Source organism: Thalassophryne amazonica, chromosome 5 (assembly GCF_902500255.1).
Source record: "Thalassophryne amazonica chromosome 5, fThaAma1.1, whole genome shotgun sequence".
NCBI lineage: Eukaryota > Metazoa > Chordata > Actinopteri > Batrachoidiformes > Batrachoididae > Thalassophryne > Thalassophryne amazonica.
In genome coordinates this window covers 63,073,694-63,088,463 of record NC_047107.1, presented here as the reverse complement: position 1 = coordinate 63,088,463, position 14,770 = coordinate 63,073,694, and the positions used below count along the sequence as shown (strand labels likewise).

At 38.5% G+C, this 14,770-nt stretch overlaps 1 protein-coding gene across 8 annotated transcripts in view; it reads left to right on the top strand.

The window, feature by feature from the left end:
• The first annotated feature begins 6,947 nt into the window (after window positions 1-6,947).
• pdlim5a (PDZ and LIM domain 5a) overlaps window positions 6,948-14,770 on the top strand; it is a 214,138-nt gene continuing 206,315 nt past the window's right edge. For all 8 annotated transcript variants that reach the window (XM_034170425.1, XM_034170422.1, XM_034170426.1 and 5 more), the window contains exons 1-2: window positions 6,948-7,077; window positions 7,577-7,794. In XM_034170425.1, coding sequence (XP_034026316.1) covers window positions 7,696-7,794 — 99 coding nt within the window. In that variant the 5' untranslated portion in view covers window positions 6,948-7,077; window positions 7,577-7,695. The remainder of the gene's footprint in view (window positions 7,078-7,576; window positions 7,795-14,770) is intronic.

Below are 14,770 nucleotides of genomic sequence, written 5' to 3'. Positions count from 1 at the left end.
CCCATCATGAAAATGTGACACATTTTATCACATGGTTTTCATTCCGCATTTCACGATATGTCACAAAAATGTGGTGCAGAAGCACAAACAGATTAATTCAGTTTTTGTGATGCCATCACGAACTGGCGTGAGATGGGGTTGGTGGAAAATACACTCTTATTCATAAAGAGTAGATGAACGGTTTTGGTGCTAAAATGGATTCTCCAAAGTCTTTGGCTCACAAAAGTAGTGTAATATATGAAGAAAATTGTAGATAGTGTATAATAAATGTCCAAAATGAAAATATGTAATTTCATTTTTTTTCCTGAGTATGTTGTCAGTCTGCATTTACCAAATGCTCGATGTATAATGCCCATGTGTTGGATATCAAACGTTTAGAAGAATCTCTGCTTTCTGAATATGTGACACATATGTATGTGTCTAGAGCATTGCATCTAAACCTGAAAAAAATTTAATAAATTCTAAGACAATTCTTCAACTCATAAGTAAAATATACATTTATTCATCAGAATGGAGTGTTTTGGTGCTAGAATTGGGTTTACCAAAGTCTTTAGGTCACGAAAAGTGTGTAATACATGAAAAAGCTTTTCAAACCATGTATGAATAAATTGCAAAAAAATGTGCAGTGAGCATCTCCAACCACTAGGAATGCTAAATAGTACCCCTTAATAATAAATCTTAATGAAAATAATCTCAATAAAATCATTCACCTGTTCCAACTAGCTGTGTTCTGTTTTAAGTCTATCCAGAAATGATCATAACGTGAATGAAAAGTAGAAAGTTACTCACAAAAAAAATTCAATTTGCTCCATTGGGTGGGGAAAGTTTGTTGATCCTGAAAAAGGAATTGTGCTGTCACATGGTTTTCCATGACAGTCTGCTACTCCACAGTACATGGAGAATAGGCATGGGTGGCTTTGAATGGGGAACCTTTTGCTTTGGAAGCAAGGACACTAACCCGGTTGGTCACTACACATGCCCAATGCCTTCTGTTAAAAGCCTTGAATAAAAGCTACAGGTCTGCACTATAAGTACATGTTGATTGTCTCATTTCCACTCCACTGTGGTTATGTACAGAGACAAAAATGTAAAAATTGTCACTTTTGCTTACTTATGGATCTGACTGTAACTCACTTCCTCACTCCACTTCTTTCTCAGAGTAAAAATCTTCTTTTAAATGTTGGCTGATGTGCTTTAATTGGCCCATTGAACACAGAGCTGTGCTTTGGCATGGTTTACACTGTGTTCAAGAAGAATTAGGGTGAATGTTACACTGAGCAAACACCATACCAGTCAATGTTGATTTGTCTGAGCTCAGAAAAAAGAAAATGAATGGACAGAAGCCAGTGCAGAAGGAGAATTTCTGACCATCTGCCAAAGAAGTTATGAAATTATGTTGCTGTAACAAACAGCTGGTTTCTAGAGACAAGTGATTAAAAGCGTTCACTTAATCACTTGATTGATTACACAATTTCTATAATTTTTAGAGGCATATGAAATAAAGAAACATTTTGGCTGTTCTATCAATTAATATACTTTGTTTACCACCAAAGAACCATGCGACTGACACAGATATTTAGGTGCTGGAGGTGAGAGAGCGGTCAACATATTCATTAATTAAGGAGGATCAATTTGGAGTTACTATTGTATTTTTCATATTTGTAAACCACAGGTTCAAAATAATGTCTGTTTCAGGATTTTCAAATAACACTTACTCATTCTTAAATTAAAGTTTCATTCTTCTTACAGCATACACTCAGACGGCATACACATATGTCACCCATGTAGTTAACCGGGGCAGATCCTGTGTATGGGGGCGGGGGGGTCATGGGCAGCACAGCTCCCCTTTTATGGACCAAAAAATAAAAAATCCCTGATGAATGCTGTTCTCTTACCCCTGTATTCAGCAACAAGTGTCTCATAGATACATTTATACCAGCCCATGATTCAGCAAGGTATAAGAAAGGTGTGACTCTTTTTAGTGACAGACATTTCAAATGTTCACTGTTACTGTCATCATAGCATCACAGTCAAGCTTGTACAATACAATTTCAAATGAAAAAAACAAAAAACAAAAAAACATGTTGTAATGTTTCTTTTCTCTGTGGTGTATTTTGTGGTTAAAAAAATATGCGCCAAAATGGCACCTAAGTCATGCCTTACTCATTCGCAAATTTCTGCCCCTGTTAATGGTAGCTAATGTAGCTTTTTGCCTGTTATGTTGGTTGAACCTCAATATAGTTTAAACAATCTGAGTGTGTTTTCATTTTCAGTACTGGAGAAAAAGAAGCATCTACTTTAAATCTATCAAGGTTGTTTAAGCTTGAATGCATGGAAGTTGGGGAAAAAAGATAAGCAGGGTTGTACAATATTCCCTGAGTTTCAGTAACAAAACACCTATGAATCAATATGGCCTGCAAAAAAAGAGAATCAAATGTTAAATTTTTTAACCATACTATGTTTTTTCGAAAATGTAATAATCATTTACTGTTAAATATAATAAAATCTATCTTTAAAATACAGTTGACAAAAATTAACATCTCACTGGTTTAAAAAAAACTTCAGTTAAACAGCTAACTAGTTTGCTGGTTTTTATTTGGGTGATTTCATTTGTCACAGCATGTAGGAACTTTAAACATGGTTTTAAATAAAAATGTAGACTGCTGAATAGTAGTAACAATAACAGTAGTAACAATAAAAATCAAATAATTAAAACAAAGTGAAAATTAACAAATCAACACAACTAAATCTGTGTCAGTTCGAAGAAAGAGAAAAAGAAACAAGTCTTTAACCAGTATTGAAATGAGTCCACACAATCAGACTGACTTATCTCAGTGGGCAAACATCTGTAGCATAACATCAACATGGGTTAGGATCTTGGCATACTTAGAAAGAATGAGCAGGAGTCAAGCAGAATCAGCCGGAATGGGGAAAAAAGCCAAACTTCGAGACACAGTTGGGAGGGACAGATATTCCAACAGAGGTGTATGAATGCCGTTCGAATTCTTAGAATGTGGGTGTAACCCGCCTCAGCTGATTCATGCATATGCCGTGTGCATGGCTACAAATGCAGTCCAAATGTAGTTTGAACACAGTGTGAATACTTAGACTGCTGTCAGATTGCAGTAAGAATAAGAAGACTGCATATCTTGGGAAGGTGATGGTCCAGTGGTTAAAATGTTGGGCTTGAGACCAGAGGATCCTTGGTTCAAATCCCACTAAAATCACTAAGGGCCCTCGGGCAAGGTACTTAATCCCGTAGTTGCTCCCGGTGTGTAGTGGGCGCCTTGCATGGCAGCAGCCTGACATCGGGGTGAATGTGAGGCATTTGATGTGCAAAGCGCTTTGAGCATCTGATGCAGATGGAAAAACGCTATATAAATGCAGTCCATTTACAACCCCTGGCAAAAATTATGGAATCACCGGCCTCAGAGGATGTTCATTCAGTTGTTTAATTTTGTAGAAAAAAGCAGATCACAGACATGACACAAAACTAAAGTCATTTCAAATGGCAACTTTCTGGCTTTAAGAAACACTATAAGAAATCAAGAAAAAAAGATTGTGGCAGTCAGTAACGGTTACTTTTTTAGACCAAGCAGAGGAAAAAAATATGGAATCACTCAATTCTGAGGAAAAAATTATGGAATCACCCTGTAAATTTTCATCCCCCAAATTAACACCTGCATCCAATCAGATCTGCTCATTGACACTGACCCTATGCCATGACATTGACCCTATGTGTCTTTTTGCAAGGAATGTTTTTGCAGTTTTTGCTCTATGGCAAGATGCATTATCATCTTGAAAAATGATTTCATCATCCCCAAACATCCTTTCAATTGTCCAAAATATCAACATAAACTTGTGCATTTATTGATGATGTAATGACAGCCATCTCCCCAGTACCTTTACCTGACATGCAGCCCCATATCATCAATGACTGTGGAAATTTACATGTTCTCTTCAGTCAGTCATCTTTATAAATCTCATTGGAACGGCACCAAACAAAAGTTCCAGCATCATCACCTTGTCCAATGCAGATTCGAGATTCATCACTGAATATGACTTTCATCCAGTCATCCACAGTCCACAATTGCTTTTCCTTAGCCCATTGTAACCTTGTTTTTTTTCTGTTTAGGTGTTAATGATGCCTTTCGTTTAGCTTTTCTGTATGTAAATCCCATTTCCTTTAGGCGGTTTCTTACAGTTCGGTCACAGACGTTGACTCCAGTTTCCTCCCATTCGTTCTTCATTTGTTTTGTTGTACATTTTTCGATTTTTGAGACATATTGCTTTAAGTTTTCTGTCTTGACGCTTTGATGTCTTCCTTGGTCTACCAGTATGTTTGCCTTTAACAACCTTCCCATGTTGTTTGTATTTGGTCCAGACTTTAGACACAGCTGACTGTGAACAACCAACATCTTTTGCAACACTGCATGATGATTTACTCTCTTTTAAGAGTTTGATAATCCTCTCCTTTGTTTCAATTGACATCTCTCGTGTTGGAGCCATGATTCATGTCAGTCCACTTGGTGCAACAGCTCTCCAAGGTGTGTGCACTCCTTTTTAGATGCAGACTAACGAGCAGATCTGATATGATGCAGGTGTTAGTTTTGGGGATGAAAATTTACAGGGTGATTCCATAATTTTTTCCTCAGAATTGAGTGATTCCATATTTTTTTCCTCTGCTTGGTCTAAAAAAGTAACCGTTACTGACTGCCACAATCTTTTTTTCTTGATTTCTTATAGTGTTTCTTAAAGCCAGAAAGTTGCCATTTGAAATGACTTTAGTTTTGTGTCATGTCTGTGATCTGCTTTTTTTCTACAAAATTAAACAACTGAATGAACATCCTCCGAGGCCGGTGATTCCATAATTTTTGCCAGGGGTTGTACATCGATTGCTGTACAGGTGCAGTTTGATTGCCACCCGAAAACTGGGTGGAAGGCAAGAAAGGGGAGGGGTGTGGCAGAGTGAGTGCAGTGGTCTGCAATCTTTTGAAGACCTGCCGTGTCTCTTTGCTGGATTCAGAATGCTATCCAACCTATGATCCGATGACATGTAACCACATGTCCACTGACAATCACATCACTGTAATGTGTGTAAAAGCATGTGATCAGATTATGGCCAACAGATCACTGACGCGCACACTCATTATTACCGGTACGGCAGTTATAGCCAACAACCTGTGATGCATCACAGAAAACCCATATTCAGGAGAACCTGGATTACATGTATCAAGCCATATATCATATGTAATCCAGAAAAGTGTCAAGGCAGGTGTTGATATTACAGCATTACACAGCGGCTGGCCGGCCACCCCGTCTTACTCACGTGCTCTCTCCCTCTGTTGTTCGCCCCCTCGCTCCCCTTCACACCCTTCCTCTCTCCATGATCGTAGCTCCATGAAGTGATCATATTGTGGTTTGCGTATGTATCCTGGCAATCACTTAATGTTACACATAATGGTCTCTCTGAACATTGTGATCAGGTGTTACGTGCAGTACGCGCAGTGGGCCGTCTGGCTGGATGACACACGGTGCACTGCTGGACGCTATGTCATATGGAATATTTATGTTTTAGTGGATGGCACATTTTCTCTCGTAACTTGGCTGATGTCACTTCCAGGATCACATGGATTATATCACAGGCTGTAGCCTGGCTGGTGTGCGCTGAACGGTGGAAGCTGCATATGGAGCTGTTCCAAAGGTGATTATTGATATTATTCATACTATAATGGGTTGGTATAGCAGTTGCATCGTCATTCCTTTTAATGAGTTAGATGGTGTAGCTGTCATAATATGTTTATTACAGCTGTGACACCCCACTCAAACGTGCTGTGCTGTGCCGCTGTAGTGCAGCGGCACAACGCTTCTGTGCATGGTGTTACAGCTATGATGACCATAATATTACAGATTTATTATCTAACCCATAAGAGGGAATGACAATGTATCTGTGATATTATGTTTATTATGGATGCAACACCCCATTCAGATGTGCACGCGGCTGTGTGACGTGTTGACTTGCAGTGACACATAGTACTTTTGGTTTGATTGCACAATGTTCACATGTACTTCACAAAATGAATGTGTGCCACAGACTTTGCACGTTAGAATATTTCCTTTGCGCACTCCGAATGGGATGCAGTGGAAGTGCAGTCCAGGACATGCCAGCAGGATTTGATATGTCTGCCCATGGTGAATTTCCCTTGAATGTGATCAGACTGTTTCAAATACCATGAGAATATTTAGAATGCTGTTAGAAGCCACCTCGACTGCCATACAATATTTTTACACCTCGACTGCACCTAGAAAGAGGTGAGCATGTGCTCTACATTTGGGCTGGCTGTGTGAATGTGACTGTTTGGTGTGCACTCAGAATGCTGTCGGAGGTTTTTGAATGTACCTCGACTGTGCCGGAATGTAGGTCAAACTTTCGATCTGATGGCATTTGGGCTTATTCAGCTAGTGTGACGGGGTATTAGAAAAGATGTTCATGAAGAATGATATAAGTCTAATTTGTCTGTTAAAGGTGCGCTTTGGGAACTCTTTCTATTCGGTGTTCTGGGATCTGTACTTGGGTCATGATCTAGTTACGCTTGGTTCCACCTTAAATAAAGTGGCCAGAAACACTGAGTACATGTTCCCAAAATATCGCGATGAAAGATAAACCGTGCCCTCTTTGCCTGTCTTTCACTCTGCCATGCCCTCCCACCCTCCCCTGGTCATGTTCTCTGTGCACAGACAGTGCTCCCACTCTCTTTACTCAACCCCCTCCCCAGGTCATCTCCCCCTTTTCTCCTCTTCTATGTTCCAGTCACTCCACCAATGGGTGACTCCTCTTTTCTCTGTCTCCTCCCTCTCTCCTCCCATTCTAATCTCTGTCCATGCTTCCTCCCCCCTCCTCCACCTTTTCCCTCCCCTCTGTCATTAGCTTGTATATAAGACCATTGCATCTTCCTCCACCTCTGTCACACACAAACACACACAGTGTGTTTACTGAGTAGGAACCAGTCCAGCAGTCCATATATCATCTACCTGCTTGCAAGGGGATTCTTTTTCTCTGGAATTTCCATTAAAGAGGTAACGCTTTTTCACATCATGATAAAACTAAATAGTGGGATACAGTATGCCCCTGTTAACTTTGTGAGCTTTCCTGTAGAGCATTTTACTTAAAGTTTTTTTTTAAATGCAGGGTAATAATTTGAACATTATAATATTGTCTTTTTCTGTACATTTTTTGATACTGTTGCTACTTTGTGAATCGGTTATTTATCAGCTGTGACATTAACTTTGAGATTTTCTCTTTATCAACATTTATTTGCATTAAGAATTTTTTTATACAAAAAAATAATAATAATAAGAAGAAGAAGAAACAATAATCATACAGATATTGCAAGCAGTTTTTATAGTTTTAATATTGGCTGATAATTTGATTGTATCAGAATCACCAAGTGAGAAAACTGGATTACCTGCTGTTTAATAAGTACAGCTGAAAGAAGTTTGCCTTTCTATCCTCTCTCTGTTGTATGTCCTTTGTCTTACATAACCATAAACAAACGATACATTTTCATACTTTCAGGCCTTGGAAGATCACCTGAAAAGTAATCGGACCGCAGCACCACCGATCTGCAACATATCTGCCTTCGTCTGACTATAGTGACGTAATCTGTGAGTGCGTCTGACATCAGCACGGAGACTATGAGCAGCAACTACAGCGTCACACTCTTAGGTCCTGCTCCCTGGGGCTTCAGGCTGCAGGGAGGGAAGGATTTCAACATGCCACTCACCATTTCCAGGGTAAGACTGAAATGGGTGCTGAAAATGCCCTTCACCTCACACCTCTGTTTTCTGTACCTACAGTGTAACTACATGCACACTGCACGTACACACATAAGCATTCCCTGATAACTGATTGAAGAAATAATTGATTTTCATCTGTCTCATGTTTCTCAACTCGCTTCATAAGCCCCCTCCCCGCATCCTGACTCCACCCTGCCACCCGTATGTTAGCCCCCGCCGCCAGCATGTTAGCACAACTGAGTCATATATCGTCTGTCATGTATTGACCACACGAGAAAAGCTTCTGTTTCCATGCATTCCACTTTACTTTGTGCGCCTATAGTAAATGTGCCCCAGTCAAAGTTCGGGCTCACCAAATTTGGCTTGAAACCCTCTGCTTGGACATGTAATTTGATGGTCCTTTGGTTTCTGTGTTATCCACGGTCTGCACTAACGTTACCTCTTGTGGCCCTCCCCATCTGCCATTCAATCACACAACTTCAAGAAACAACTTTCCCTCAGCATAACCTTGAAATATGATAATTCTTTGAGTAGTATGCTGCAGCTTCTGTTTTTCCGAGTCGGCTTAGCTTCATTTGGGTACATTGGCAGATGTAAGTCAACAAAATTTCACTGCTGCATGCACGCATAAAACAGTCACCAGCTCTCACACAGAGAATATCTTGAAGAAAACACACACATGCATACATGCAGAACACATTGCAGTACACATGCACAAACAAACGTGCATTAGCACACGCTAACACTAAATGTGGCACTGCACAGATTTGTGGCAATGTAAGAGTCTAGATGAATGGCTTGCCAAGTCCTGTGCCAATCCCCCTTGGGGCCAGCTTTGGTTGCCATGTTTGTGTTATTACTTTGGATGTGAGACTTTTCCCACTAACTGAAGCCATGTGAAGTCTCGCTGCAGTGGTGTGTGTGTGTCTGTGTGTGTGGGCATAAACTCAAAAAGATGCAATGTTACAAAATGAGAGAATGGTGATAGAAAACAGAAATAGAGAAGAACATATGAGGGGGAAAAACAGAAAATATTTCAAATTAAAGGCAAATTCCTTAACTCTTTTTAATCACGTTAAAGTTACAGCAAGCAAAGTGAACAAATGCTATTATAATAAATGACAATTACAGATGACATTGAACACTAAAGGTTTTCAGCTTGCTGTGCTGTGAAAATGTATGTGCCCCCTTGAGACACGTTTGTGTGTTTAATGTCATGAAACATTTAAAAACAAAAATGGTGCCAAATAACACTAAAAGTGGTTCTTTGGCTCGAAATCGTAGGGGAACCAGTGTGCTTATGTATTAGCAGGGCACCTCAAAAACACATGAAAGACTTCTAAGATTAATTTATTTATATATTAGAGAAATGCATTTTTGGTCAGAAAGTTGGATAGATTTTGATTTCCTTGTGGACTATACTTTGGTGAAACAACACTTCCACTTGATTTCAGTTCACTTAGATAAGCAAAGGACTGTTGAATCTTGATGGAGCTATGCCTTCTTCAGTTCCCAGCAGTAGTTTAGAAACAGAACAGGACAACATGGTGGATATATGAATAAATATGCTATTATAATGTGCATTTAAGGATTGAAAATTGCATATTCTACCATGTTAAACAAAGAAAAGAAAATCCAGAATTCCAGTTAAGACCAGGATTAAATGAAATGGTCTGCTCCTCTTCATGAGTCTGATCATAACTAGATGTCTCCTGGTGATCAGCAGGAAATGTAAAGAAAAAAAAAACAAAAAACCCAGTGTTGTATAAAGTACCGGAAAATCACACTTAAGTAAAAGTACAGATACCCATTAAAAAAAATGACTTTGGTAGAAGTTCAAGTAACCGATTGAAATGCTACTCAAGTAAAAGTCTTAAAGTATCTAGTATTTATTGTACTTAAGTATGACAAGTAATGTACAACTAAATGTACTCAAGTATTGAAAGTAAAAGTACAAGTAAATGTTAATAATCAAAAACGGATTTTTTTTTTTATAAAAGTTTATCTAGGCTTGTAAATGACTGGTAGTATTAGTCAAAATACTAAAAAATTGTGCACATCACACAAAAACACTACAGAAACAAGGTTTCAAAACCTAAACGAGAGTAGGCTACTCACTAGGTGTTCACAGAAAACAGTTATTTATTTCTATATGTAATTATTTTCATTGTTACATGGTTTTATCTTTTCTGTTGTTTTGTTTCATTAGGTTCTTTTTGTCTCTTTCTCTAAAATTGTATTGTAACATCATTAGTCTATTATTATTATTGACTATTATTGTTTATTATGTAGACTATTGTTGTTGTTGCTATAATATATGAATAAAAATAAATTTAAAAAATTACAATTTGACTCTTTTACGACAACGAACACAAATCAACACAAACGTGCTGATGCGAACATCTTAATGCTACCTTTAACATTGAAAACGCCATAGACATGCTAACGCGTTAGCATTGGTCCCGTTTTTAAGTTATAAAATACATCTATCAGCTGTTTCAGAAGACCATAACAGGTCGGTTTAACATAAAAATATTAAATATTCCTCATAGACATATGCTCTTCGGGGTTTTATCAGGGAAAAATTAGGATAAAGCAAAATAAAATCCACAAATCGTAGATCGACGCAAAGCAAAGCCGCGCTGCAGAAAAGTTGATTACAGACCCGCTGCAGGTCTGTAATCAATGTAGAGAAATGATCATTTTCCTGACAAACACCCCTCAAGTGTGCAACTACAAAAAAGCCTACCGGACATGCCTCATGACAAATCGGCCTGACTTCGTTGCACTCACTAGTAATCAGTGGTGTCTCTGGGTGAAAACATGACTTTTTTCGTGTGTGCATGTGTGTGTGTCTTTTTTTTAATGAGTAATGGCATGGCGCATAGAAAATGTATCAGAGTAGAACTATGCAATTAAGGTCAGAAATGTAGTGAAGTAAAAGTGAAAGTAAGCTGAATTTAAAAAACCTCAAGTAAAGTACAAAGTCTCCCAAAACGTACTGAAGTACAGTAGTGAAGTATTTTTACTTCGTTGCTATACAACACTGAAAAAAAAAAACCCTGTTTAGAGGTGGAATCATAAGCAAAGTACGAGATCAACTAAAAACCCCATGGACTATGATGCCCTTGTGGGATGAGACCATATTTTGGTTATTTTAAAAACAAGTTGTCTTTGATTTCTTCTTCCAGGGTGTGGTGGCCAAGTAGATAGTTTGCTTGGTTTCAGTGCAGAAGGCTCCCTGATCAAATCCCACCCCACACCTGCCAGTTCCTCCATGTAACGTGAAGTTGCATCAGGAAAGGCATCTGGCATAAAACTTGCAGCTCCACCTCAGATCTGTTATGGTGACCCCGAGTGTGGGGAAAAAAGCAAGGGTGCACCCGAAGGGGCTTCCTTTGATTTCTTCTTCTGATGTTCAAAAAAGTCCTCAAAGGCCAATATGACATCATAATCTCACTGATATTTTGTTATGTTTGCAAACAGATGGAAGTCAGATGCCAATTCAAGAGAGATCTCTGGTCAGCCAGCTGTGCCAGCTGTTAAATTATGAGTTGGGGTCTTGTCCTGATCAAACAGAACCTGCAGCATCAGCCTTCTGAGTGTTTGATCTTGATACACTCCAGTGGTAATCTAACGGCTTATTAGTGAAGCGAACGTTTTCATTCGCAGGTTAGTATTTTTGCTAGCCAAGTCAGCTAAAATTTTTTGAATAAAGTTTAACAGTCAAACATTTGTAAACACTAAAAATCATACATCTGTTCATGTTGGAGCTTATACACTAATCCAATAGCAAAACTGACATATTGCATGTTTTGTATTCTCTTACCTGTACTACATGTTGTATGCCAGTGTGCTTAATTGGGAAACACAGGATTTTTCAATTATTTCTGCCTTTGTCACATTTTTAAATAATACTAAATATAAATTCAAACAAAACCCTCATATTTAAGAACTTTGAAATAACCACCTCATAATTATATAATAATGACAATCATGGGTCGGGCCAAGTGGTTAGTGCACTTGGTTTCAGTGTGGAAGGTTCCCGGTTCAAACCCCACCCCTGCCACATTTCTCCATGAAATGCGGAGTTACATCAGGAAGGGCATCCGGGGTAAAACTTGTGCCAGTTGAACATGCAGATCCACCTCAGACTTTACTGAGTCTTACATTTCATTACAAATTTGAACTAACCCCCCCCCCCCCTTTTTTTTTAATGGTAGCATACAAAACATCTTGTTAAGGGGCAAAAAAGTTCAGAAAGTGATCAGGTGAAAATGGAAAGGGAGAATATGGATGGTAGCTGCACATAACTGAATGTAAGATGATACTGATGTGCAGCGTGCCTCATAGAAATGAAAGTACCTCATATGAAAGGTGAGTGAGGACTGATGACAGCTCATCTGCAACACAACCATATAGTTTTACTCCACAGATCATCTCTCTCGCTCTTTCTGTTTGTCTCTTTCATACTCATCATGCCTTGTTCCACATATGTACCTTTTGTTTTCTCTCTCTCTCTCTCTCTCTCTCAGATCTTACATAAGATCTGGCTCAGTCCTCACCAACAATATTGTTTTCAGTCTCTATACAAAAATCAAGCCAAATCACAAACTAATCTTATCCGACCCATTAAATCCCATTTGTGGTGACAAAGGGCACAGCTCCTGACCACTGATCACTCACACATCTACGCACATTTCCTCACACACATCTGCATACGCATCAGAAATACATGGATGTCTGTCTGCCAGTTTAAGCGTGCAGTCAGAGAAGAAACTGCACAGTGGAGCTTATTGGAGAGTGGCGAGCTGTTGCCAAACCACACTTATCCTCACAGCTGCTGTTGCTAAGCTCCATACGTACATATAGCATACGACACTAGCTGCAGCGTAGTGTTGACAGTGCTGTGCTGTGGGATAGCCGTTGTCCTGAACTGTCCTCACAACTTCTTTTCCTATTTTAATCTACCTTTTATGGTGTAAAACAGTTTTACAACTCAAGTTTGGTAGCTTCTCAAAGTGCCAGTGAAATGTTTTACTGTGAATTCCATGGCATCCCAGTTTTATGTAGTCCATAAAAGGAGATATTTGAAGAATGGGAAGGCTTTCAGTAAAAGCAGGCACCGTGGAACAGACACTTCCTCAGCCTTCTTCAAGTATTTTTATTGGTAGCCTATGGCTCCTTACATCTTGTTATCAGCAGGATTTCCTCACTAATTCTATATGTAGATGTATGCAGTGTCCAGTGGTTGGGAAGTGTTATATAGTTATATCCACTGCAAACAAAAGATTGAGAGGTATAGGAATCACCCTTCCATTTGTCCAGCCATCTGTCAGCCTGCCTGTAAATGACAATCGTATGCAAATGTCAAAAAAGGAAAATAATTCTAGTTTGATATCTAAAAGGGAGATGATTTAACATCTGTTTGTTGGTTGGTTTTGTTTTTTGTTTTTTTTTAACATGTTGATGTTCTGGTATAATTGTCGTCCAGATTGAAATTTGGAATAATTGTTAATTGTTAATAATTGTTCTTTTTGTTTTGTAAATGGGCAATTCTTTGTTAAGCATGTTTTGTGTGCATGCTGAAATAAACGACATTGATTGATTGATGTGGATTGATTGGATTGTTGATTGATTCAGCACACACTCCCTGATACATTTAAGGTAAGTCCTCTTTCTAGCTCTCGCTCTCGCTTTCTCTTGTCCACTGATTCCCCAAATGCACTGCAACAAACACGTCTGTAGGACAGAACAAAAATGTAATTGACACAATGCTAATGTAGTATGCAGGAAGCCGGATTTAGGATTAGCCACATTACTGATGCGAAGGAGGTACCCAACTCACTGCATATTGACATTCCGTCACGTCAGTCTGTCTGACTGTATATTTAGCCCATTTCATATAAAACACTAGAATGTATTGAATTTTGCCATTCCACCAAAAAAAAAAAAAAAAAAAAAAAAAAATACTGGGATATATATTTATGTATTACTTCTTTGTGACTTTATTGCCAAAATAAGTGTTATAAATTTTTTTTTTTTTTTTTTTTAGTTGAACCATTATCCCTATGGTGTCTTTTTAATGCCACAACCAGTTGCACATAAAGAATTATTTAAAGTCCAGTAACTGACTATACTCAGAAAACCTCTTATTGTAGAATCCATTAACCTGTTTTCCCAATAAAAGCGCTTTCAAGGTCAGAAGATTTATCGTCTCTGCAGTCCCAATTATTTACAGATAAATTTACAACACAGTGAATCAATATTTGAACCTTTCTCAGGGCTATTTACAAGGCACATTGCTAAAAAGAAATATAGTGTATGGCAGCCCAAGGGAGTAGGTACATTAAGCTCTTTGGAAAAGCTGCACTAGTTGTCAGTTCTACCATAGCCTGCACTGACTCAGGAGATGAAAATATGTTCAGATGTTTTAAGACCTCCTGGACTAAAAACTACACACACTACATTTGATGATGCAGCCTGTTACACTCAGTGAATAAATGCCAAATATCTTGCAGGGATGAAAATACATTTGGCGTCTAATTAACAATAATATTGCAAAAATTATTATTTACTGATTGCAAGCATATCAATTATATACATTTGTGGTCTGATGCTTACATACACTTATTGTGGGCATGAATGTCATGGTAATTTGGGCTTTTTAATGAAGTATTTGAAAAGTTCTTTTGCCAGGGTGGAATGACTGTACAGCATACATCATTAATGTCTTTATTTTGATTCTTTTCTAATCCACACAGAGTTCAAATTATACACACAGGCTGAAATATTACATACACCCCCAGTAATATTTGGTTTAATCTCCCTTAGCAAGCTGCACCTCAAACAGAGGCTTTTGGTAGCCATCAACAATCTTCTGGCATCATTCTGGGTGGATATTTGACCACTCTTCTTGGCAGAATTGGTACAGTTCATTTAAATTGGTTGGTTTCCTGGGAGAAATCCAGCT